General features: G+C 35.0%; 3 protein-coding genes across 11 annotated transcripts; 2 read left to right on the forward strand and 1 right to left on the reverse strand.

The window, feature by feature from the left end:
* The first annotated feature begins 195 nt into the window (after nucleotides 1–195).
* LOC137821892 (amino acid permease 8-like) lies at nucleotides 196–5,771 on the forward strand. 2 transcript variants are annotated; one of them, XM_068626686.1, is made up of 8 exons: nucleotides 456–594; nucleotides 2,432–2,543; nucleotides 2,685–2,918; nucleotides 3,042–3,135; nucleotides 3,265–3,482; nucleotides 3,879–4,018; nucleotides 4,136–4,363; nucleotides 5,088–5,771. In XM_068626686.1, the coding sequence occupies exons 1-8, from the start codon at nucleotides 568–570 to the stop codon at nucleotides 5,508–5,510; spliced, it is 1,476 nt and encodes a 491-aa protein (XP_068482787.1). In that variant the 5' UTR covers nucleotides 456–567; the 3' UTR covers nucleotides 5,511–5,771. The 2 variants fall into 2 exon arrangements, with proteins under 2 accessions (XP_068482788.1, XP_068482787.1); XM_068626687.1 differs by lacking the exon at nucleotides 2,432–2,543 and having other exon boundaries at nucleotides 196–594.
* An 8,172-nt stretch (nucleotides 5,772–13,943) lies between these two features.
* LOC137822964 (receptor-like protein kinase HSL1) lies at nucleotides 13,944–17,462 on the forward strand. The gene is made up of 2 exons (XM_068628014.1): nucleotides 13,944–16,825; nucleotides 16,914–17,462. The coding sequence occupies exons 1-2, from the start codon at nucleotides 14,200–14,202 to the stop codon at nucleotides 17,342–17,344; spliced, it is 3,057 nt and encodes a 1,018-aa protein (XP_068484115.1). The 5' UTR covers nucleotides 13,944–14,199; the 3' UTR covers nucleotides 17,345–17,462.
* A 303-nt stretch (nucleotides 17,463–17,765) lies between these two features.
* Nucleotides 17,766–24,167, reverse strand: LOC137822965 (nuclear poly(A) polymerase 4). 8 transcript variants are annotated; one of them, XR_011083040.1, is made up of 14 exons: nucleotides 23,675–24,035; nucleotides 23,491–23,568; nucleotides 23,096–23,203; nucleotides 22,600–22,662; nucleotides 22,353–22,514; nucleotides 21,370–21,483; nucleotides 21,208–21,270; nucleotides 20,792–21,121; nucleotides 20,555–20,719; nucleotides 19,575–20,279; nucleotides 19,278–19,484; nucleotides 19,080–19,176; nucleotides 18,473–18,513; nucleotides 17,766–18,383 (listed from the first exon to the last, which is right to left on the reverse strand). XR_011083040.1 is itself a non-coding variant. In XM_068628017.1 (13 exons), the coding sequence occupies exons 1-12, from the start codon at nucleotides 23,810–23,812 to the stop codon at nucleotides 18,490–18,492; spliced, it is 2,157 nt and encodes a 718-aa protein (XP_068484118.1). In that variant the 5' UTR covers nucleotides 23,813–24,167; the 3' UTR covers nucleotides 17,766–18,383; nucleotides 18,473–18,489. The 8 variants fall into 8 exon arrangements, 4 of the variants coding, with proteins under 4 accessions (XP_068484118.1, XP_068484117.1, XP_068484119.1 ...); XR_011083039.1 differs by having other exon boundaries at nucleotides 18,473–18,517; XR_011083041.1 differs by lacking the exon at nucleotides 18,473–18,513.
* Nucleotides 24,168–24,939: the final 772 nt, after the last annotated feature.

Consider the following 24,939-nt stretch of genomic DNA (forward strand, 5'->3'; position numbering starts at 1 on the left):
TAGATATGAATGATCGGATCTAAAAAGATTTATTCGTATTATAAGGCTCTAGTTACACGTAATGCCTGTTCCTTTTAAGAAGAATATTGAAAGTCTTATAATAGATTCGAAGTGAAAAGTAAAAAAGATAGCGTGTGTGAGTTGTGATAAATGTGATGCATTAAATACATGTATGAACAGAATAAAACACTGGATGTGTTGCATGGAAGACATGTTGCATATTACAGTTATTTTTTTTTTTACACAAAAAAAAAATGATTTTAGAGTTGTTAGTGTTTGTAGTTGTGATCTGTGTAGTGTTGAAAAAAGGAGCGTTAAAAATAGGAAGAGAGAGTATAAAAATAGGAAGAAGAGCGCAGTGATGGATTAAGACAGTGAGACAAAGCCACTTGGCTAACAGATTCAACACTTTTCTGCTTTCAAACTGCTTATATAAACTCACTGCCTCTTCAAACTTCATCTTTATCTCTCTTCACTCATTTTCATGCTTCACTCTTAACCTTTTATCACTCTCTTAACCTTTGAACTGCACATCCATGGATGTAGAGAGAGACCCCTCGCGACTCGATGACGATGGCAGAGTCAAAAGAACCGGTTAGTGTATATGCTTTCACTCTTTTTTTCCTTCTTCTTCTTCGCTTTCTTCGTCTTCGTATTTCGCATTCATTCCATTGTTCACAAAACTCTACACTCATTTTCATGTTGATGCCATCTGCAGTAAATGTTCGCATAACACGACAAAAACGCCAATTGAAAACCGTGTGATTCACGTTTTGGATCCATCTGATACCGCGTTTTTAATATTAATTAGAACTGGTTTCTGCCATAAATTTATTTAAAACAACTTTTCATGGACGTATGTGAGATACTTGGATCAGTACGCGTTTTTTGAGATATTCCGTTAACGCGTGTTCATTCAAGGGTGGGTGAGATTCTTAAAATTCAAGATAATATTATTGTCATGTAAGAGAGTGTCACTTTTGAAGTAGCCACTCTCTGACACGGTGAACAAGTATAGACTGTTCAGTGCAAAACAGTGAGAAAAAAATGAGAGTGATATGTAATGGAATTCTTGGATTTGGATCTAATCAAAACTAAATTCACACACTTTTTTTTTTGTTATTTGTTATTTATTTTTTTTCTTTTTCAGTTATCACCCTCTCCTATCTCTCTGCTAACTCTCTGATTATTCGAATCTATCCAATTTTTGTAACTAACTTTTCTCCTTCTTACAAGGAATCGCGGTATTCCTTCCGCACATTCCTCATCTCTTTATTGCTTCTTCATTTCCCTATTTTCATGTATCCTTCTCAGAACAATTCATCTTCTGCCATTAAAATTGCTTGCATATCTGTCTGCGTTCATCATAACTCTGAGATTAATTAAAAAAACTATTTAGTTCATGATTAAAAAATTGTTTTTATAGGCAAAGAATTTCTTTTTAATTAGCATCCATCATGATTTAGGGTGAAAGGTCTCCACATACAAATCATAAGCATATTGTAAACATCAATTCATTCATGCAGCCTCATGAACACAAACTCGTGCACATAAAGTGATGTTCAAAACACTGTCTAGTGCAGCACTCACCAACCTAAATTTGTTGTAAAAAAATGTTAATTAAGTTTATTGAATGTTTTAAATTCTATAGAATAGAACAGTTTTTATTTAACTGTCTTTAACATAAATATTCAAAGAAAAGTTATACTTTCGATATCCCCATTCAACCAACCCTCTGTTTTTTATTTTGACATATAACACAAGTATATGTATATTTACCCTTTAGAGCACTGCATAGCTTGGTTACAGTTAAGTTAAAAACAACTATAAATGCTCAAATTCAGAAGAAATGAAATCACCTCGAAAAGACAAATAAAACATACTAACTAACTATTTAATATTGAATTTTACTTGGCTAACTGGTTCAGGAGACAACTATTCGAGTTTCTTACCAACCACGTGCGAAGTTTTATAATTTATAGTTCAGACATCACAGAGTGTGAAAATAAAGATGCTGACGCCCTTTCAGCTAAAGCAAGAAAATCTTTTGGCCATTTTTCAGAATATTCATTCTAGAGTGAAAAGAGCAAATGGTTTTTTTTTGTAAGACAGAAGTTTAAGTCATAACTTTCTTGCTGAACAGTCTTCTGAGTCATGTAACAGTATATGAAGTTGTGGTTCGGTTATTCTCGTGTTTATTATGCAACTTCATTTGCTTACCAACTTCTTTGAACTTATTTAACTATTCAATTCAGAAAAGGGAAAGAAAGAAAAATATTTTGATTGTATTAGAAAATGAGTTTAAGTTATAAGATAAAGTTTAACCTCGCTTTAAAATATAAATTGACTTTATCGTGAAGTTCTTGACGTTTATAAAGTTAAACGATTATTTAATATTTTTTGAGATGGAATTAAGTGTTTATTTTTGTAGACACGTGAACCAGACAAGTGTGAAAGAAAAATGGAGTCCCGTGTTCGATTTGACCAAAAGTTGGAAAATTCGTCATCAAGTGTTACGTTCATTGAACTCAAAAAGTTTGAGTGTAAATAATTAGTCAACAATGTCGAAAGTGATTTAACTTATTTATTGTTTCTTTTTTTCCAATGAGTGTAAAAATCTCTTTTACTTTTAATACGTTCTTCAAGTTATCAATGATATTGTTTCATTGTTTCATCACGTGCAGGGAACTTGTTTACTGCTACTACGCACATAATAACGGTGGTGGTAGGAGCAGGAGTGCTTGCTTTGGCATGGGCAATGGCCCAATTAGGATGGATACCCGGCATAATCACCATGCTCATATTTGCAAGCGTTTCCCTTTACACTTACAATATTATAGCTGATTGCTACAGATTTCCTGACCCAATCACTGGCAAAAGAAACTACAGTTACATGCAAGCCGTTAATTCATACCTAGGTAGGTATCATAACCAACTTCCTTTGCAACTGATGTGCATAGATTAAATCATCATGTACATAAATTCATTACTTGCCTATTTTAAATGCTTGATTAGTTTCATATTGGCGTTTGATGAATTAGGTGGAACAATGCACGTGTTTTGTGGATCAATCCTGTATGGGAAGCTCGCTGGGGTTACAGTGGGCTACTCTATAACTGGTTCTTTAAGCTTGGTGTACGTTATTTTGTTTTATTACATTCTTCAACTAATTATTTCTATTTGTGTTGCTGATTGTGGATAATGATACTAGTAATGTGCTAATGCGATGACGGAGTCTGAATTAACTATGGTTGTGGCATGCAGGGCTATAAAGAAAGCCATTTGCTTTCACCGAAAAGGCCATGATGCTTATTGCAAGTTTTCAAACAATCCCTATATGATAGGTTTTGGGATTCTGCAAGTTTTTTTGTCTCAAATCCCAGATTTCCACAAGTTAACGTGGCTTTCAACCCTTGCTGCCGCTACCTCTTTTGGTTATGCTTTCATTGGCAGCGGGCTTTCGCTGGCAACGGTGATCCAAGGTATTATAACCTTCACCTATATTTTTCCAGAAGATTTCAATTTTTACACTATATATTTCCAAAGAATGCCACTAACTTATTCGAGGTTTACACCAATTTCTTTCTTGGAGATTTCCCCTGTATACAAGAGTGTTTTATACATAGATTCTCTGTATAATATTCTTTCATTTGAGTAATTTTAATTACGCGATTCAACCTACAATGCACGACCCAAAAGGACTACCAAGAGGCCCATCACTCTAAAGTCCATTGTTTGATTACAATGGTCTATTATTGATGAATGTAAATGGGCAGCAGAGAATTATTCCATAAATTAGTACTAGTATGAATAGTCATAGTTTTTCAATATAACAGCGTCCTAACAACTTAGTATAACACATTCGGGGTTGTGAACAGGTAACGGACAACCAACACATTTATTTGGAAAGAAAATAGGACCAGACCAATCTGAATCAGAAAAAATTTGGAAGATTTTCAGTGCTTTGGGAAACATTGCACTTGCTTCCCATTTTGCTACAGTTATTTATGATATAATGGTAAGTAAGCAATAACACATTATTAAACTAAGCTGTCATACTAAGAAAATACTATATAGAAAAAAGTGATTCCATTAAATGATTATATATGGCTTTGCTTGCATGCATATTATTTAGGACACGTTGAGGTCAGATTCACCAGAAAACAAACAGATGAAAAGCGCCAATGTGTCAGGAATCACAACAATGACAATACTTTTCCTCTTATGCGGTGGACTTGGATATGCTGCTTTCGGAGATGGCACACCTGGGAACATCCTCACTGGCTTTGGATTTTATGAACCATACTGGTTGGTCGCCCTTGGCAATGTTTTTATTGTAATCCATATGGTGGGAGCATATCAGGTTCGACCCTTTCATTTGTTTATAAACTTCAATCTCTCTCTGTATATAAATGTTTATATTGGAAAATACCTTTTTTGACAGAAGTGTCTATTTATGCATATTCTTACTTTATTTGTGCATGATAACTATTGAATTCTCCTAAAAGAGCTTGCATATCTACCAATTTTTCCCTATGCTTTGTTTTATAACTAAGATTTATAAAATAGATCAATTGTGTTTGAGATAGCTAGATATTTCGTATGCTTTTAATTAATACTCTTTTGTTTTGTTGATTCCCCTTAGTATATATATAGTATTGAAAAAGTGCATGTTATTATTTAACTAGTTTTGTAAAAGGGACACTTTTGTGATAATATTTCATTAAACTAAAATATGACTGATAGTTGAAGTATAGTACCCAACCCTAAAAAAAGAATATACTTTATTTAGTGCCACTTACAACAATTTAACAAATAGTGATTATTAAACTTTTTGTTGTTCACTTTTTATTAGACTCTTCATCTTTCATTTTTATTAAGTAATCATCAAGTTTTTCAACATTTCATACGCTGTTTTTGCTAAGTAAATTGCCTTGTTTTTCAACCTTTAATTTTCTATTTAACATTCTCTCTGTTAACTGCATAATATGATATGATTAGACACTCCTGATTAATACCTGCAAGCAAGTGCATGTGCATGTTTAGTCTCTAATCAGCCGTGTGAGATATAACATTATGTGACACAGGTAATGGCTCAACCACTATTTCGTGTAATTGAGATGGGAGCTAACATGGCGTGGCCAAGTTCAGATTTCATAAACAAGGGCTACCCAATAAAAATGGGGTTCTTATCATGTCACGTCAACTTCTTTAGGCTTATCTGGAGGACAGCATATGTGATAGTAGCCACAGTTCTGGCCATGGCCATGCCATTTTTCAACGAGTTTCTTGCCTTGCTTGGAGCAGTTGGGTTTTGGCCACTCATTGTGTTCTTCCCTGTACAAATGCACATTGCACAGAAACAGATAAAACGACTATCATTGAAGTGGTGTATGCTTCAATTATTGAGCTTCGTGAGCTTCCTAGTTACAGCTGCTGCTGCAACTGCATCCATTCGTGGAATTAGCAAGAACATCACAAAATACAAACTTTTTATGTATAAACAATAGGGCATTTTTGGTTGCACATTCAAATGACTTACATTTGAGATGTGTGAAGATACCAATAGATAGGTTAGAAAAAAGAAGTGTGGCAATTTAATTACAACCAGGCAGTGAAATTTATCTGAATAAAATGAAATTATTTGTAAGCTGCTTTATTTTCAACTTACAGTATGTGAGCAGCATTATTATTCCAAACAGTAAAAACTCTAGGTTACATTAAGTTAACCTCATTTTATATTTATTTAAATAATTATCTCTTCTAAATAATTCATATTTTATCTGCATTTCTTAATTCTTTATATTGAGATGATAAGTGATGAAGTCTAATTGTCATGAACTTAACAATTATCTAAGTATGATCACGATGTCTGAAATCATTTTATTATATATACAATACAAATCATGAAATAGAAGGTAATTATGGCTAAATTAGACACTATTTTAGTAATTAAATAATTTTTTTTTTCTAAATTAGTTTATATTATTGTTAAATAGTTTCTAAATTGGTATCTAATTAGCAACCAAAGTTTTTCTACCAAATTTAGAATCTAAATAATTGGTAGTTAAAATTTTGATTGCTAATTAGACCAATGTAAAAATTATTTAACAATAATATAAACTAATTAGAAACCAATTTTTAGAGACCAAAATAATTAGTTACATAGTAACTAAATTAGAAACCAATTTTTAGAGAAAAAAATAATGTAGTATAAAATTTAAAGTGAAGTAAAAATGAGGTTAAATAATCTCATAGTAATGATCCATACAATTTTCTTATTTATTTTTTAATGGTTGGTTGCAAGTATGAAATGCACAACCACTTATGAAAAAACTAATCACATTTTCATTTTAATTAGACAATCTCATTTTAAAATTAAGAAACTTATTACATATAATAGTTATACGATAATTTAAAATATTTTATACTATCAGTGTATTTAAATAATTTTTTAAATGTAACAAGTGTTAATTTTATTGTTTTTGTTATAAAATATACTTTTTCATGGACCTATAAAGAATTTGTCAATATACTTTTTTGCTACACCACTACTATTAAAAGAATTATAGAATAGTTAGTGAAACGTCTCATGAAATGGTTTTTCTAAAGGAAGCTTCTTTTAAAGTGCTTTTTTTATTAAAAAAACAATAAATTAGATAATCAATGTCTTTAAGGACTTTGAGTGGTAGATTTTTTTGGGCGAACTTAAGCAATCAAAACGTAAGATTCCACTTGTAATTGTAAATAAATCTTAAATCAAGAAAAAATTTGACTAAACTCTAATAATTTTCAAATAAACATTGTTTTACTGGTACGGTCAATACCATAACTCGGTCTCTATAATCGGATAGATCAAGCACAGCATGGTCATGCGGTGTTGGTGGATTTATCATGATCTGCAGCTAGTGCAAGATGGAAAGGATATAGGTACTTGTATTGTTGATTCGGCTAATATGGTAATAGGTGTATACATCACAGGAGAACCTAATGCATGGATTTTGTCTAGACAGAACTGCCTACTGATGCATTTTGTATCTAGTAGAAACCATGGAATGTGGAAGCTGTTGTCGCACCCTAGACTCGTGGCCTGCATTGTAATAGAAGGAAGTAAACAGCTAGAGGAACCAAACAGCTGCTTAGAAATTTTGTTAACTCTCAGTGTAGATGTTGGACCTTTGATCGTTTAGGGTGAAGCCAATGTCTTAACGTGGAACAAATGGTAGGAGCGGAAGAGCCACTATAAGAAGTAGTTGTCTGGTTTTGCAAGGGAGTCAAAAGGAATGTTAAGAACATGATGGAGGATTCTGTTATGGTGTGTTTTATAACAGACCAATAGAGGCAGGGTGTATGCTGGTGCAGAGTTCTTTATGCGGAAAACAGCATGTCTCACATGTGTAAGGTAGTAGTAGAGGTTGCGGTGGGGATTCAGACACTTTGGGGGATATAAGTCGAAGTTGTATACTCCAACCAATCTAACTGTGAAATGGACCCTGGCAAGTAGGAAGTTGGTTTCTGATAAAAGTGAGCTTAAAAAAGAACAAACAGGGGGAAGTCAAAGACCAAAAATGAGCGAATGGAAGATGTTGCATTGAAGTGATTAATTACGTGACAAGTGCTACAATCGTGCTACTGCAAGCTGGGTAGAAGGAATGACATTGAGGTGGTGGAGATAACCAATATTCTAGCGTTTTTTGATGGTTCTGTAGTTGCAGTTTGCAGTGCTTATAGCAGTCCAATACAAGTACGGTGCTAGCTGGAATAGGATGTTTAGCTTATGCAGCAATCATTATCTATCTATTGCTTCTGGAGTGTTTGTTCATCTCTTTATTCTTGAAGATTCTTAATGTGGATTGACTTATGTAAAAGGGTTGGAATACCCCTTTTGTATCCCTCTTAATTTAATTTCATTCTTTGCTGATGAAAAAAAAAATGTTCATGCGGGCCACCCAACACATCTGATCCATTATCGCTCAGATCAAGGTCAACAAAGTCAAACCACCATTAAGAACTAGGTAATACGCTCATAAGCATGATTCACTCCACTAATCCGACCCAATAAGATAAGCCCATTAAAATAATATAAATAGCGCACATTCCAAGAACAAGGTACATCGTTATCGAATATACTCTGACAACTGAGTACCCTTTGCTGACTTGAGTGTTGAAATGTCTTCTAAATGTACCCCATTCGGCATTTACCTGTGATAGAGCGACCGAGACTTGAAGGAATAGTGTTGTGACAATCAGGAGCAATATGAAACTCTAGCAAACTACCCGATAGAAAGGAGGAAAACGAAGTCAAGTCAACAGTTTTATAAGCTAGTTATGTTTAAGAGTATGGTATGGGTCACTTAAATGTTTTCAAAAATATTGTATGTTATTTAGTCATTAATCAGCGAATAAATTGTCTGTCCTACTCCACGTATTTTTCAGATTTTATCCATGGCTGAAATTGTTTGTAATAACATGCATATTACTATTATATTTTGTAGTGTCTAATGTTTAGATGACTCTTTTGAAAAATTGATTTTGATTAACATTAGAATTGAAGATTTTATTTATTTTGAATTTTGAAAATAAGCTTCAAACAACATTCAGGATAAACTTTCAACTCAACACAAATGCAATTGTATCATTGCAAAGGTGCAATATTAAAACTTAAAACAAGAGTAACTTATTGGTTTCACATACATTAAGTAGTGCATTCAAACTATTTTACATACTAAAAATAACTTTTTAATTCTATAACAATGATAAATATAAATAATCACATTAATAACATTAATATTTTAATGTTTCAATCTCTAATAAACACATGTAAAAGAACATTATTCAACATTATTGTTATTTTTTTAATTATTTCAAGTCTTCCTCCAAGCTTCTTCTTTATGGCCTAACACAATAATTACACCTCACATAAATATCACTCAAACTTCTCATTGTTTGAAGAGTCCATCATGAATATTAGAAATTTGAACTTGAAGGATTTCATAAAGATGAAAATTTTGATTTGGAAGTATTTACTTTTTTCACATTGATCACTCTCACTTGTTACACTCGGTTGCAAAACAGTTATTGAAATTATTTTCTACTCTACCTTTTCTTCTTATCAGTCTAAGAAAAATTCTCACCAAATATTGCATCTCAACTTATTATCACCTTCTTTGTCTTTGTAAAGTTTATAGTCCTTTAATAAAAAAACTATAATTAATAAATATGCATCACTCACTTGATTCTTCAAGTTTTATTCTCCACGATTTTGGGACATAAATATAGTAAACACATCCAAAAAAAATGTAAGATGGTTCAGCGAAAGTTTTATTTCACAATATACTTTAAATGATGTCATGTACTGATTTTGTTAGATATCTATTCAACAAGTAAATTGTCACATTAACAACCTCTAACCAATCTCTTTAAACATTCATTTCTTAAACAACGTGCATTTTGTAATCTCCATCACATTTTGGTTATTCCTCCTCTCATCAATAAATAAAATAAGTACCTATTTTGACCACGAGATAGAATTTTTAATAGAACATATATATGTACACCAAATCCAACATTCTTGGTCTTTCTTTACTTTTTCTTTATTTTGGAATGTCGTCTGTCCTAATCTCTTGTGTATAAAAAAGAGTCATCTTTTTATCTTGCCATCAAGTTGAATTTTCTCTTATAATTAAAAGAAAGTGAAAAACTTTTGTTACCTGTCATTTTTTACCACAACAGTTTTTTCTTTTAAATGGAAAATTTTGCATTCCTAATGCTCTATAATTTTTTATTTAATTTTTACACATAAAGAACATCATTAATCACCTTGGCTCCTTACTTTGTTATAACTCCTTGTTATGGCTCCAATATTATCTCTTTCCTTCTACTTCAACATACTCTCCATTGTCTAATCTATCTTTTCGGCATCTTTATATCTGAGCATTCGATAATTGCAACCACTATTCAAAAATCACATTTTTATGTTCTTGAATGGTCCTTTAACCAACAAAGAATAAGTTACATTCACCATATTTTGCGTTTAATTACAAGAAAATCATTAAATAGAAATCAATTTTAGAGAAAAAAATAATTAGTTGTTATATTGACAAAATTAGATACTATTTTAAAGACTACACATTATTGGTTTCTAAATTAGTTTCTGTTATTAATAAATACTTTCTAAATTGGTATCTAATTAATTAGCTATCAAGGTGTTTGCTAAAAGGTTTTAGCTACCAAATTTAGAATTTAAATAATTGGTACTTAAAACTTTGGTGGCTAATTAGATACCAATTTAAAAATTATTTATCAATAATAAAAACTAATAGAAACCAATAATTTTTTAATCTCTAAAATAATATCTAATTTAGTCAATATAACAACTAATTATTTTTAGTGTCTAAATTTGATTTTTATTTAATAATTTTTTAATAGTGTTCTCCTTGTTTTGCATCTTGAATCTCCTTGAAACTCTTCTTAAAGAGTATCTCATGCTTTCTTGATTATTTTTTTTTCATGATCCTTATATGACTAGTGAGACTCCTCTTTGAATCATTTTAAGAACTTTAATATATGCAAAAAAATTTCTTTTTACTCATGTTGTGCAACTGTAGCATATCCAGTTATCACCATACTTTGTTTGTATTAACTCTAAAGATCTAAAGATAAACAAAGTTTCTATTTTTATAGTCTAAACATCATAATTTTCTGCTTTAAATAAAGAGCTTAGACATTATTATAAATTGTTCTATTGTTGGATGTTGGAGAATTTGTTGTTGTCATCATTCTTCACTTTAATTTTTTGGTTGAAAGATATAAAGAGTTATATGAATACGCTGAATACTCTCATTCAATCTCCATTAAACCTTGTAAGAACACATTATTAAAAAAAAAATGAAATTTATGGCTTTGTTGGTACGTGTTCAAATATTATTGGAGACAATGAAAGGAAGCAAATGAAAGGAAGCATATGTGATTATTCTTCCTATTTATTTCAAGGTATTTGTATAAAAATGAAATAATTGAAGATACTAAAAATAATATACTATATTAAAATAAGATACTAAAATAATGTGGACAAGTCACGCAATACATAATCTAAAGTAAATTACACACATATATGAAAGAGACGAGAAAGGACATGAGCAAGCAGATATTCAAAAACGAAGTTGAGTGTTCTTAATACAGAGTCTTAAACAGTGAAAACCTATCTCATAACAAAACGTAAAATCGATTTTATTCAATAAGTAAACATTTGTTAATAGAATCACGTTTGATATGAAGAAAAATCAATTATGATGTTTGCGGTGAAACCAAACAAATTAAGTCAATTTTTAGGTACTTTTTCATGAACGTATATATGATAGGGAAGAGAGGTGAAAATTTAAGTTGAGTTGGTAGAGGAGTAAGAGAAGGGGTTGACATCCTCTTCACATAACACACATTTGACACCAAGTGGTATAGACGTTGCAAATTGCGTTGTGTGACATGGCAAAGTGAGATTTCGTTCAATGATGTGGCAAGTTTCCAACGACGAGTGCTTTACATCGGTTGATAGTTTCAACCGATGTAATATTTGTAGCTTTTTTCGACCATAGTTCTACATCGGTTGGTAGTGGGTGTAGTATTTGTAGTTTTAAGGGTTTAGGGTTCCATTAGTTCGTAACCGAAAGAAACAACCACGGGGTGATGGCAAAATAAAGACATTTACGTATTCGACGACGTTGTCGTATTCGGTACGTGCGAATCACTATTACACCAGTGTCCTAGCATATCTACATTGCCCTTAATGTCACATCACTCCCAGGACAATTACTATAAACTTCATTGTCACATCGTCAATTGATGTCACGCAAGCGGTGTCAAGTCTGTGTTAGTGGCAGAGGATGTTAATAAAACATTTTCAGTCAGAGAAGTGACTCAATAAGTGCAATATAAGTTCATTCGGGCTTTCTTTTGCCATAGTTAATTTGGAAATATATGTTACTCTACATTAAACATTAAAAAGAACAATGCATTTCTCTTGAATAAAAAATATCTACAACTTGTGCAAATTCATGGTTTCATTTTCCTTCTCCAATGTGAAGCACTTATATTTTGGTCTGTTACAAGTTGCATCGTCTAAGAACTAAGACACAAATAATGAAGTTGGGGTTTGGTTTATAGTTGGTAATACCAAACCAATTTGTCAAAATATAGCACTTATGATGTTGGTATGGTAAGATCAAATCAAATTGTTAAAAAAGTCTTACTAGTTACTATTCCTAAGAGAAGTAAATTTAAAATGCAGATATATCCTCATTGACTTTTACCACTTGTCTGACTGAAAAGAGACTTATAATAGTACTTTTCCCTTCTTTTTTTTGTTTTGTTTAGGCTACAGTAAATACCACAAGTTGTTATGTTTAAATGTAAACTCAAGGAACATAAGCTCCAATCTCAAAGGCGTTAAATGACAGAGTATTATACTACAAGGTAGGTTGAAATCACTTTAATGAAGTTATTTTGATTAATTCTAAGGATGCAAAGCACCGAGCACATGGCAGTTAAAATTGTGCTGACTTTTGAAAGTTTGACTAACACAACACTTTAGTTAACCACTGCTAAGAAAAAAGAACTACACTTAGAATATACTAATGAAATGGGAACTTTCCTAACCACTTCTTCACATTTCCATTGTCACTAATTCAAATAGTTTCATGGTTGCCTCGTGAGAATTGACCACATGGAACGGGTCATGACAGGTTTTGGGGCGAAAATGAAGTTACAAATTTGAGTTTGATCTCAAAAAATTTCATGATAAACAAGCTAAGAGTTTTAAAAGAGTTTTAAAAGATAAATTGATTTATTTATATAGTAATTATATAAACTCATACTTATCATAATTTTAATTGGCTAACCCTATAAAAAATGCATTAAGAATGCATAAAGCAAAAATATTATTGAGCTAAGATAAAGGAAAGAACATGCATATGCAAATATGCAACACCAATAGTGGATATGCCAAACAAAGGAAAGACGAGATAACATGTGGCATAATAAAAGTAAAAACTCAATAACTTAAAAACAATAGAGACTTATAGAGAGGGGGGAGAATTAGAGAACATGATAGATTTCACTTTCTCGTTAGAAAGCATTACTTAATGATCTCACAAACACGAATTCTTTGTTGCATAGACATTTTATAAGTTCAAATAATATAAGTATTTTGCAAATGCTCTTTGAAAATTTAAAAGTTTTTCCTACCTTAGTGCATGTTTCGTTGGCACTTACTGAGTTAGCAAAAACGTATAACAATTTCAGTTGGCAGGGAGGTTCTGTTTTGCAGACAAAGTTAATGATTTTACATTGCAACACTGATGAAAGGAATTGAAAGAGCTCAAATGGAGTGTAGAGTATGTTGTGCTATCTACATTTTGGTCAACTTCTGGTGTGTGTAAAAAGCGTCTGAGGGGCTTTATGACAGTTAGAAAGGGGTATTTGAAGGGTGCAATATAAAATAGAGATTATGTTATGAAAAAAAAGTTGAATTTAAAATGATGTAGGTTAAATGCATAGATTGTGGATAAAAAAGGGGTGTGAGGCTTAATTTTTCCGTAGTGGTGGAAGAAATGTGGAAATATATGATATTACGTGTGGTTTGTCCCATCTTGAATGCATATTATTGGAAAGAAAAATGGTGGTTTGTGGTAGCGTGGTTGAGTCTAGTAACATAAAGATATTCACTCCTGCACTGTTGACTAACTTTCTCTTTTCCTTCATCCATGCGTTTGTGGCCCAGTTCGCCTTTAGAGGCTCAACAAAGTTCCCAGAGAATCGATACTGATGGAAGACAATGGAACCAAAACAAAAAAAAATTAAAGAGAGAAGAAAAACAATGATGAAATGTCCTTTCAATTGTGTAGTTTTAATTAACCAAAGATATCCACTGAAAAAAGTCCTAATCAGTCGTGTTTGAACGAAACTCTAATCACTTTCGTCTAGCTTCCATCATTTTCAGCATCACCCGTGTAATTAAAGTTCATTGTTAGTGCTTATATTAATTTTCCCGTGATTATTTTCAATATATAGTAAACTCAATTCACACATCACAATACATCAAACAGATAGGAGAGTAAAGAGAGATAAAACAAAACCTGAAGCTCCTCGTGTTCGAATTTTGATGGTCACCGTTTTCCCGGCAAAATCCCTCACTGGAACTGCGAAATGTCCAAAATGCCCCTCTTCGTTTACTTTCATTTGTTTCTGTTATTCAGCATCTCTGTACCCTCCCGGGTAATTTCCGAAACTGAACAAACAATCCTACTCACACTCAAACGTCAACTGGGAGACCCGCCGTCGCTCCGATCATGGAAACCGTCTCCGTCGGCGCCGTGCGACTGGACGGAGATTGGCTGCGGCAGTGACGGCGCCGTCACGAAACTTCTCCTCTCCAGCAAAGGCATCACCACCTCCAAGAGCCTCCCTTCCACAATCTGCAATCTCAAAAACCTCCTCATGCTTGACCTCTCCAACAACTCCATTGCCGGCGAGTTTCCGACAACCTTGTACGAATGCTCCAACCTCCAGTACCTCGACCTGTCGCAGAACTACCTAGCCGGAGCGGTCCCTGCCGACGTGGACCGCCTCAAAACCCTCACTTACCTCAGCCTCGGAGCCAACTCCTTCTCCGGAGAGATCCCGGCGGCGATCGGGAATCTGCCGGAACTGCAAACGCTGGATCTTTTCACAAACAACTTCGAGGGAACCGTCCCGAAGGAAATCGGAAACCTGTCGAACCTCGAAGGCTTGGGTTTGGCTTATAATCTCAAACTCGCGCCGTGGAAGATCCCGTTGGAGTTTAGGAAATTAAGAAATTTGAGGCGTCTGTGGATGACGCGGTGCAACCTGATCGGAGAGATTCCAGAATATTTTGGGGATATTTTCACGAACCTCGTACGGTTGGATTTGTCGATGAACAAATTATCAGGGAGCATTCCGAGGACTTTGTTCTCGCTGAGGAAGTTGAGGTTCTTGTACCTGTTCAGTAACAGGTTGTCGGGTGTGATTCCTAGTGCTACGATGCAGTGTTTGGAATTAATAGACGTTGATTTGGCGAAGAATAATTTGACGGGTTCCATACCCCGAGAGTTTGGAGAGTTAAAGAACTTGAGTACCTTGCACTTGTACGAGAATCACTTGTTCGGTGAGATTCCCGTAAGTTTAAGCCAAATTCCTACTCTTAAGTATTTCAGGGTTTTCAGCAATAACTTGAGTGGAACACTGCCTCCAGAACTAGGCTTGCATTCCAAGCTTGCAGCGATTGAGGTTTCTGATAACCAACTCAGTGGTGGGTTGCCGGAACATTTATGTGCAGGTGGTGCGCTTATTGGTGTTGTTGTTTCTTCCAACAATTTTAGTGGGGTTTTGCCTGAGTCGATTGTAAATTGTCCTTCTCTCGCCACGGTTCAGGTTTATGATAACAAGTTTTCGGGTGAGGTTCCTTTGGGTTTGTGGACTATGAGTAATCTTTCGTCCTTGATTTTGAGCAACAACTCTTTTTCTGGGCCTCTTCCGGGTCAAGTGTTCTGGAATATTGCAAGGATTGAGATCGCAAACAACAACTTCTCGGGTGGGATATCTGTTGGGATTACTTCAGCCAAAAATCTGGGGTTTCTTGATGCGAGAAACAACATGCTTTCGGGTGAAATTCCAAGGGAATTGACTCAACTTTCTAAGCTCACTGCTCTCATGCTGGATGGTAACCAACTTTCGGGTGCACTTCCTTCTGAGATTATTTCGTGGCAATCACTGAACACTTTGACACTATCACGAAACAAACTTTCTGGCCAAATTCCCACGGCTATTACTGCTCTTCCCCGCCTGGCTTACCTGGACTTGTCTCAAAATGACATATCAGGTGAAATCCCCCCTCAGTTTGATAGGTTGAGGTTTGTTTTTCTAAACTTGTCCTCCAACCAGCTATCTGGGAAAATCCCTGATGAGTTCAATAACCTCGCATTTGAAAACAGTTTCTTGAACAATCCTCGTCTATGTGCTTACAATCCAAACATCCACCTTGATAACTGCTTGACCAAAACCGCATCAGCGGCACCACAGTCGAGCAATTCATCTTCGAATTCACTGGCTCTGATTCTGGCTGCCACCGCCGTTGTGTTACTGGCCATAGTTTCCTTGGTCTTCTATACGTTGAAAACGCAATGGGGCAAAAAGCACTGCGGGCATAAAAATAAGGTTGCAACGTGGAGGCTCACTTCATTCCAGAGGCTTGATCTCAAGGAAATAAATTTCCTCTCAAGTTTGACAGACAATAACCTCATAGGAAGTGGAGGGTTTGGGAAAGTTTACCGGATTGCTTCAAATCGTCCAGGTGAGTATGTTGCGGTGAAGAAGATCTGGAATCGCGAGGATGTGGATGACACGTTGGAGAAAGAGTTCCAGGCCGAGGTTGAGATCCTGGGCAATATTCGGCACTCGAATATAGTGAAGCTTTTGTGCTGCTATGCAAGTGAGAACTCCAAACTTCTTGTTTATGAATACATGGAAAATCAGAGCCTGGACAAATGGCTTCATGCAGAGAAGAAATCGCCTACTGGGTTGAGTTGGCCAACGAGGTTGAATATTGCCATTGGGGCTGCACAAGGTCTGTGTTACATGCACCATGAATGCTCACCCCCCGTCATCCACCGAGATGTCAAATCTAGCAATATACTGTTGGACTCGGAGTTCAGAGCTAAAATAGCAGATTTTGGGCTCGCCAAAATGTTATCAAAGCCCGGTGAACTAAACACCATGTCTGCTCTAGCAGGCTCTTTTGGCTACATTCCACCAGGTAAATGATGCTATATTGCCATCTACACAACTTTTTATATTGATACTGAAGTAAACTGATCTGATAATATGCTTCACTTGCATTGCAGAATATGCCTATTCAACTAAGATTAACGAGAAAGTTGATGTTTATAGCTTTGGCGTTGTGCTCTTAGAGCTTGTGACAGGAAGGAAACCTAATATGAGAGGCGAGCATGCATGCAGCTTAGTTGAATGGGCGTGGGAGCATTTTACTGAAGCGAAGAGCCTTACTGATGCATTCGATGAGGATATCAAAGAACCACGTTATGCGGAAGAGATGGCTAATGTCTTCAAATTGGGCCTCCTTTGCACAAGCTCCTTGCCCTCAACTAGACCTTCCGCAAAGGAGATTATGCAAGTTCTTCGTCGGTGTTGTCATTCAGGTTCTACACGCAGAAGAGTGGGAAATGAGTTTGATATCGCTCCTCTACTTAGTGACCCAAGGTACGTTTGTAGTTACAAGGAGAGTAATGCTGCAACCAATAACTCATCCTGGTGATACAAGGTACTTTTCTAGTTACGAAGAGAATGATGCAAGCAAAAATTAAGAAACCTGTTTGTACAGCATGTCGAGATAGTATAATGCTTAATGTAAATTACTACCGCTTTCACATGAACTCCTTAAAATCCTACAACGTATGAGATGAAAGAGACGAGATAACACAAATAACCAAAAGAAAAGGGTTCCAAAAAAATTTGTAAAAGTGTTATATTTGTACCAGTGACTTAGTTCTTCATTGTGTTGGAGAAGTTTTGGATACGATTAACGTGTAGCACCACAATTTGTTAACTAGGTTTTACACGTAACAGGTTTACATAACCAAAACCATTGTCTCAAAATCCTGCTTCATTGGGCTTTTCACTCGAAGCAAATTTAATATCAAGCAAATTAAATAGCCAAAACATAAAAGAAAGCCAAGTGAGAACACTAACGAAAGAAACTATTTTCCCATGATGACTGCTCACTAAATTGAAAGACCAACGAAACCCAATGAACAGAATGATCCTCCCCACCGAAACTTCCGAAGAAAGGATAAACAAGGAGGACTACCCTATTCTGCCGCCAATATCTTTTTGTTTTGCCGTTATCTCTTCTAAATAACCATAGCCGAAGTAGCCAATTTTTACATTTACATAATGTTTCGATCATATCCACGTCACAAGCAAACAACAAAGTTCCCACTCCTTTAAAATCCAAGGTAAGTAGATATGTTAAGGTTTATGAGACAATTCAGAGCTCTGAAGATGAGATGAGCGCGCGTTTCACACAACAGGACGTGACCACATTTTTAAGCGTCTCCGTCATGCTGTTCATTTATGTACACAAACGATCATCGCAACGCCAAATACCCCAAACCCCAATCTCTTTCACTGCCATCATTTGTTGTATCTTTTCTCACTGTTCAATTACAGCCTTAGTCCCCGCTCACAGGATCTCAGCACAGCAACAGTCACAACAAAGCACAGGGTAGCAGCGTGACAGGAATTTCAGCCATTAACCTCCCAAAGATCATGTGATTCAATCCAAACTCGTCCACCTACAAAACCAAAACCAAAGAGCACAGTATAAAAACATTATTATAGAGTTGAAAAACATGTTTGTGAAAAGTTCCGCACAGATTCTGACCTAGCCCATCTTCAATTTTACAACACTTCTGAGTCTGAAATCTGGCTATACACAATATAGAAAATAGAAAGAATAATAACAATTAGGAAAAAAATGTATTAGACAAAAAAATTTAAAATGAAACAAAAGGAAGATCTGGTCTCTGAGTCTCTCTATACACAAAACAAGTTAGGTTCTTAAGCACAGTTACTGGAAACATAGCACGTATAGTGGTGCAGGACCTGCGACCACATATTCACCAGTCAGAAAACTAGGAAATTCAATTACCATGGAAATTGACAGTCAAATTATCTTGAAAGTAACAGGAAAATATACAAGATTAAAACAGTAGCTCATAGAAATAAGACCCGACAAAGATGGGAAGAGAGAAGGGGCAGGCCATAATCTAAATTTGGCTACAAGTATGAAAACAAATCTAAAATCAAAGAAAAAAAAATCAAATCAGACCAAAACAAGATTAGACTCTTTATTCTTAAAACTCATGAAATATAAATTATTGATAACTTCCACGGAGGCACGAAGCAAAGGATGAGGTGAACTGAATAGTATCAACGTAAGATCAGAAAGCCTTTATTACCAAGAAAACAAAGGTTAGAAAATTCAAAACCTTATATTCTTGAGCCCTGATATTTTGAAATACTCTATTTCCAAGAAAACACCCACTCTCTTCAGAACTGATCTGGATCAGCCACACAAACATCACCCTGCAAAGATCCCTGACTCACTATCTCCCAGACTTCCAGTTTTTTCACTGCCATCCACAATAGTTCCTAATCCAAAAAAGTCCTCAAACGAAATAACTCACCTCGCAATTGAGGTTCTGGGAGCTGGCCTTTGGTACATAATCTGAGCATTCATCCCTTGTGATGAAATTACATGCTTTGTCTAGTCGCTGATCCATATCAATGACACCCGCTTTACAGTGTGAAAACTTGTTCGTAGATTCGGTTTCTTCACTTTCCAAGCAATCTAAAGCCAGATCCTGAGCTTTGTCCCCATTGACAACTCCATTCTGAAATGCATCACCAACGTCTAACTAATTAAGGAAGTTCACATGAACCAAACAACTTCCAAAGGTTCCACCACTGATTCAGCAGCTTACCTCATTTGGAACTTCTACACTCCTTGATTTCAACATATCATGTGTGGTGTCAACAAATCCTGGTTCACCAATCTGCATGTCAGCTACCTCGGTGCTTAGTCCACTTCCTGGGAGTACGTCAGATGACTTAATTTCACAATTGCTGTTATCAGACTTGGTTGTTGAACCAGCTAACCAAACCCCTTCAATACTATCAATACTCATTTGAGCTGTACCACCTGATTTATTAGTACAACTTTCAGGAGAAACACATTCTAACCTCTGTGGGCTAATAGATGCCCGTTTGTCTGGCTTCTTTTCCACCATTTCAGGGTAACTTTTCCTCTTGATGCATCTTTCAGACGGCCCAGACCCAGAGTAGGACTTTGTGGCATCATCACCTGTTTTTTCAGTTGGATGGCTTGTATGCCTTGGCATTCTGCTGCGTTTGTAACCATCAGGAAAAACAAATGCAGGGAGCTGCTTTCGACGAACATGAGAAACAAAAATTTCCATTCCAGGCTTCCAGTAGATATACATGTTTATTTCTTGTCTGAATTCATCAACCGTTCCTCTTATATCAAATTGCTGCCCCTCTTGACCTCTTACTCCTTCTTTCCTTTGCAAGCCCATAAAAAATGCAGAATGTGCACAAGGCTTTGATGTGTCTATATACTCATGTGGGTAAGGATGGCACTGCAGCATCCCATTTGTATCTCGCTCTATCTACTCACAGATAATTGAAAACCATGTGTCAATGTTTAATACATGGGAAGTAAAAGAATATACACAAATGTTCAACAATTAAATATTTTCAATAAAAAAAATGGATTAATCCCGGTTCAAGAAAGATTGTTTGTATGTACCAAACCACGACAAGACTATACTTCGGAGAAAAAAAAAATACAAAATGTTCAGAGATTAATTTTTTTCAATAAAGAACAGAATTCGATTATACTAAATACAGGGAAGTCTTGTACTGAACTGTGACAAAACTGTACCTTAAGGGTAAGCAGCCTCAATCGAGATTCTACCCAGCCCTTCCATGCTAGTAAATCATCAGTGTCTGATGCAACTATGTCCACTTGTAAATAGTTTTTGTATGCCTCAAAAAAGACGTAAGGCTGAAAAAGTGCACTCCACTGGGCTTTATTGAGGTCAATTTCCTAACAGTACAAGTATCAATCATAAAGACAGTCACAAATAAAATAAACCAACCAATAATAGACTTATCTTACATCACAAATCTTATTGCCATAGCGGAACTGTTCCATCATGACACGAAGAGTGCTTGCCGAGACATTGTAGCTTGAATTCATGCAAGGGTATGCAGGAGTAATTATTGGCATAGTGTGGAATCTATCTCGGGGGTTTCTACGAGGATCCCATATAGGGAATCCCAGTTCATTCTCTTCTATGGAGCATAGCATTACAGGGTTTGGCCACCGCCACTGGGTATAAACCCTGAAGAATCGGGAAACCAACATACTAGGGATTGCATTAGGGTAAAGCTGGCATATTCGAGCAACTAAAATAGCCCAATTTACACCACCAAGGAATCCAGTAACCTAAGCACACCAAAAAAAGAGTATTTAATATCATTTTAAAAGATACTACCAATGGTGTTAAAAAAAAATGTAGGTGCGGCTCTTACATTTGAATAAACACCACGCCTTTTGGCCCAAAACTTTAAGCATCTCAGTGTAGTTCGGAAGTGCTATCATTATCAAGGGTTAGTGAACTATCAAATTAATAAGATGGACAACAATTAAATATAATATCTCATTTAATCAAACTAAAGAACATATATATTAACCTCAATATTTGGAACAAGTTTAAGAATTTGATCTGCCACTCGACAGCCATTAAGACTTCGAACGGTTGGTTCATCAACATCATACAGCACTGAACCATGCGAGATATCTAGGTCCTGCAGATAAGCATGTTAGAAAACCGTATCAAATTAAAGGCAAGCTTAAATAAAACTAGATCCTAAGGTGGAACTGAGAAAGTACAATGGAAAGAAACGTGTTTTTCTCTTATTGCCTGTTTGTAATGAGGGGAAGGAAAGTGAGGGAGGAGAGAAGATTTTGAGATTTTAATTTAAGGAAAAGTGAAGAAATATTTTGATTTTTTCTCTGTAAAAGTCAACTTCCCCTTTCTTTTTCCTTTCATTTTCTCTTCAACCAACAAAAGAAAATACATTGTTATCTGTGTTTTTTTCCTTCCGATTTGATTTCCACCCAACCAAAACACACCATTAGAATAAAATTAGAATGCAAAAGGCAACAGGAAATCGATACATGGTGACAGGTTATAAATACAATACCGTTTATCAACCTTTTAGAGTGAATATAATGTATCAAAGTCAATAAACTGCATAAATAAATTTAGATCAACAATAAAAACGTGCATTCCGCAAAACTTACACTACATGAAGGTCAATAATCAGCAAACAAATTTAATATCTTCCCTTTTGAAATTAAACAAAAAAAACATCTCTACCCCTTCCTAATTGCTATACTGTTCCATAGAACGAGGGTGAAAGATAAAGATCCTACCTCCATACCAAACATGCTAAAAACACAAAAGAAAGATAAATAAGTAAGTGATAGCAGTACTAATATAGAACACATGATTGGTTTAAATTCTAAAATATTTATGAAGGACAGTGTGCTTAAGTTAGGGAAGTCTTCAAATTCTGAACCTAAGACGAAGGCAGTTTTAATAAAATTGTCCCCCACGAAAGTGTGCACTCAGAAGATACAAAGACCCTGATGAATGAATAACCAAACTTACTTCTGGCACAACCAAAAGTGATATACTTGCATACAGCAAATCTATAGATATTCCCTGGAATTTGAATTTCATTACAGGAACATGTGCATCAGGAACAGGTTGAAGTTCAGAAACTTCTTCCATTTCAGCCAGAATGTTATGCAAAAGGATGAAGAAATCTTCCTGAAAAAGAGAAAAATTGGCTAAAATATAACCAATGTCAGGGATTTTACTAAATTGAGGAAAATAACCAGCAGCAGTGTGTCACCTCTCGGTTCACATAAGAAGGACCAATGCACAAAGTGTCAATGTCAACTCCAGGTCCATGAACCTGCAAATTATTGAAACATCAATATTGTTACAAACAAAAAGCTTACATAAATGGAACAGCACTCCCGAGTCCAGGAGAATTACACATATTTATGCATCAACAAAATCTCATCACCAAAAGCTTTAACATCTCTTTCTTTAAGCAGCTATAAAAAGTTCAGCATAAAGGATCCACCAGACTAAGTATTCTCGGACTTTTAGCTATTCCCAAATCCTAATAACAATAAATGCATTTCTATCTCATTAAATTATTTCTCTTTCAAATCTTTCCTACGTCCAGATTTAAGTTCCTTATGCTACTGACAACTCATGACTAGCAACAAGACAAGCATACTCTGGAGAAATTATCAGATTTAGGCTAGTGCAAAGCAAGCCTCTAATTTAAACCCCCACAATCCAAACAAACACCAATATTTTCATAATGGCATACGCACCCCAAGTCGGTAAGAACCAAAAGTGAAAATGACTGCGTTTGCATCCTCGACCATCTGATCTGTGTAGCCACGTTGGCGCGTCAACTGCTTCACCCAGCTTTTCACAATCTACATTGAAAGCTAACTTGATCATTACAAAAAATCAAATCCAAAGGACAGAGAAAAACCTCAATAACAATAAGAAAGGGCACGATTCGAAAGCCCTGTTGAACCCTAAACAAGCATAAAGGTTCCAATCCAAATCATGTTCCTCAACATGCAGCAAATTACACAATACTCCTATAAAACTTGGAGAAACACCATTCACATAAATTGAACAGATGTATAAACAGAACACCAGCGCAGTAATCAACACGCTCAAATAACAACAAACGCAGATCAAAGAGGCGGTTAACCTGATCGAGACGGTGAAGAACCTCTTTCCTCGCGGCGGACTCATCATTGCTCTCATAAAGCCCCGAATCGAGTAATAACTGAAGCAAAACAAAACGAATTTGAGGTTTAGGTTTCACACGAAGCGAGAATGCGAAGGCGCGGGGCCCTAGAAATCGTAGATGAGACGAATCACACACTAATTACCTTCTCCAAATCGTTGTTACGGTGGAGATCAGCGTCGGTTGGACCTGCAAGAGAGAGAGGCTTGGTGAAACCGTACTTGTTGGTTTGTTCCTGTTGAGGCGGCGTGGAGGCACCGCTTGGACTATCGGAAACCGCCATTTGGAAGAGCGAAACGCACTACGCAGCTTCTTCACAGAGTATCGCTCAAATCGCTTGCATCTGATTGTTCCAGTTCAGAGATGCCCCTGATTCGAACGAGGAATAGGACGGTTTCGGATTTGGGGTTTGGGTTAGGTGGGTTAAGGGAGCGTTTGGTGTTGACGCGCAATCACGAAATGGAACTTTAAAAACTTATTTTTATTCCACGGACCGGACTTGTGTTGTGTTAACGTCGTTGTGTCCACTCGGAACGTTCCACCTGTACTTTTTTTTCTTCTTTTTTTTTTTCTTTTATTTCTTCTTTCTCCTCAAATAAAGTTTGAGATTTTTATTTTTGTTGGGAGACAATAATTCTGTCTTCTTCAGGACTAGAACTTTCAGTTTTGTATCTCTTATCCATTGTGTTGCTTTCTTCATCGTTTCCTAATAAGAACATTTTTTTGCACCACTCAAAAAACGTTAGAAACTAAATACTATATATTATAAATAATTGATATAAAAACTCAAGTAATTATATATTATTATAAAATAACTAATATAATCAAGTCATGTAAAATATATTATATATACTAGTGGAAACACTTAAGCATTTTCTTTTTTTACTCAATTTTTACAATGATAAAAATGTAACATACATGAAATAATTTTGGATAATGAGTCGAAGTTGAAAAACAAAAAATGAAATTGAGAGAGTGATTGAAAATAAAGGTTATTTTATTTTATATGTGAGATATGATATGGAGATGTGAGAGTATGTTCTCTCTCTTTCTACCAGCTTTAAAATAAGAAACTAAAGAAAAAGTAAGAAGTCATATAAAAAAAATTACATTAATATTAATTTAAAAAATTATAAAATAATTTTATTTTTTAAGTAATTCATATGAAATGATAAAATATTATATTATATTAATAAAATGAGATATATTAAATAAGAATAAAATCGAAAAAAGAATTGTGTACATCAACGAACCATTATAATGAGAAATCATTTATATATAGGTATAGATATAAACACGTTGCAAGTTCCAAAAAAAAAATCTTAATCTAATAATTTAATTAAATTTTAATTAACTTCTTATAGTGTATTGCATTCCTGTTTTTATAACTCTGTTTGTTATCATTAAAGT

The sequence above is a fragment of the Phaseolus vulgaris genome, chromosome 9, assembly GCF_000499845.2.
Source record: "Phaseolus vulgaris cultivar G19833 chromosome 9, P. vulgaris v2.0, whole genome shotgun sequence".
NCBI classification, from domain to species: domain Eukaryota; kingdom Viridiplantae; phylum Streptophyta; class Magnoliopsida; order Fabales; family Fabaceae; genus Phaseolus; species Phaseolus vulgaris.

Coding starts and splice junctions, on each gene's coding strand:
- LOC137821892 (XM_068626686.1), top strand. CDS start 568: ATGACGATGGCAGAGTCAAAAGAACCG. Junction 2,544..2,684: donor TGAACTCAAAAAGTTTGAGT/GTAAATAATTAG, acceptor CATCACGTGCAG/GGAACTTGTTTACTGCTACT. Junction 4,364..5,087: donor ATATGGTGGGAGCATATCAG/GTTCGACCCTTT, acceptor TATGTGACACAG/GTAATGGCTCAACCACTATT.
- LOC137822964 (XM_068628014.1), top strand. CDS start 14,200: ATGTCCAAAATGCCCCTCTTCGTTTACTTTCATTTGTTTCTGTTATTC. Junction 16,826..16,913: donor TTTTGGCTACATTCCACCAG/GTAAATGATGCT, acceptor CTTGCATTGCAG/AATATGCCTATTCAACTAAG.
- LOC137822965 (XM_068628015.1), bottom strand. CDS start 23,812: ATGGCGGTTTCCGATAGTCCAAGCGGTGCCTCCACGCCGCCTCAACAG. Junction 21,122..21,207: donor GGCGTGGTGTTTATTCAAAT/GTAAGAGCCGCA, acceptor TGGTGTGCTTAG/GTTACTGGATTCCTTGGTGG. Junction 20,280..20,554: donor TGAGGCTGCTTACCCTTAAG/GTACAGTTTTGT, acceptor ATCTGTGAGTAG/ATAGAGCGAGATACAAATGG.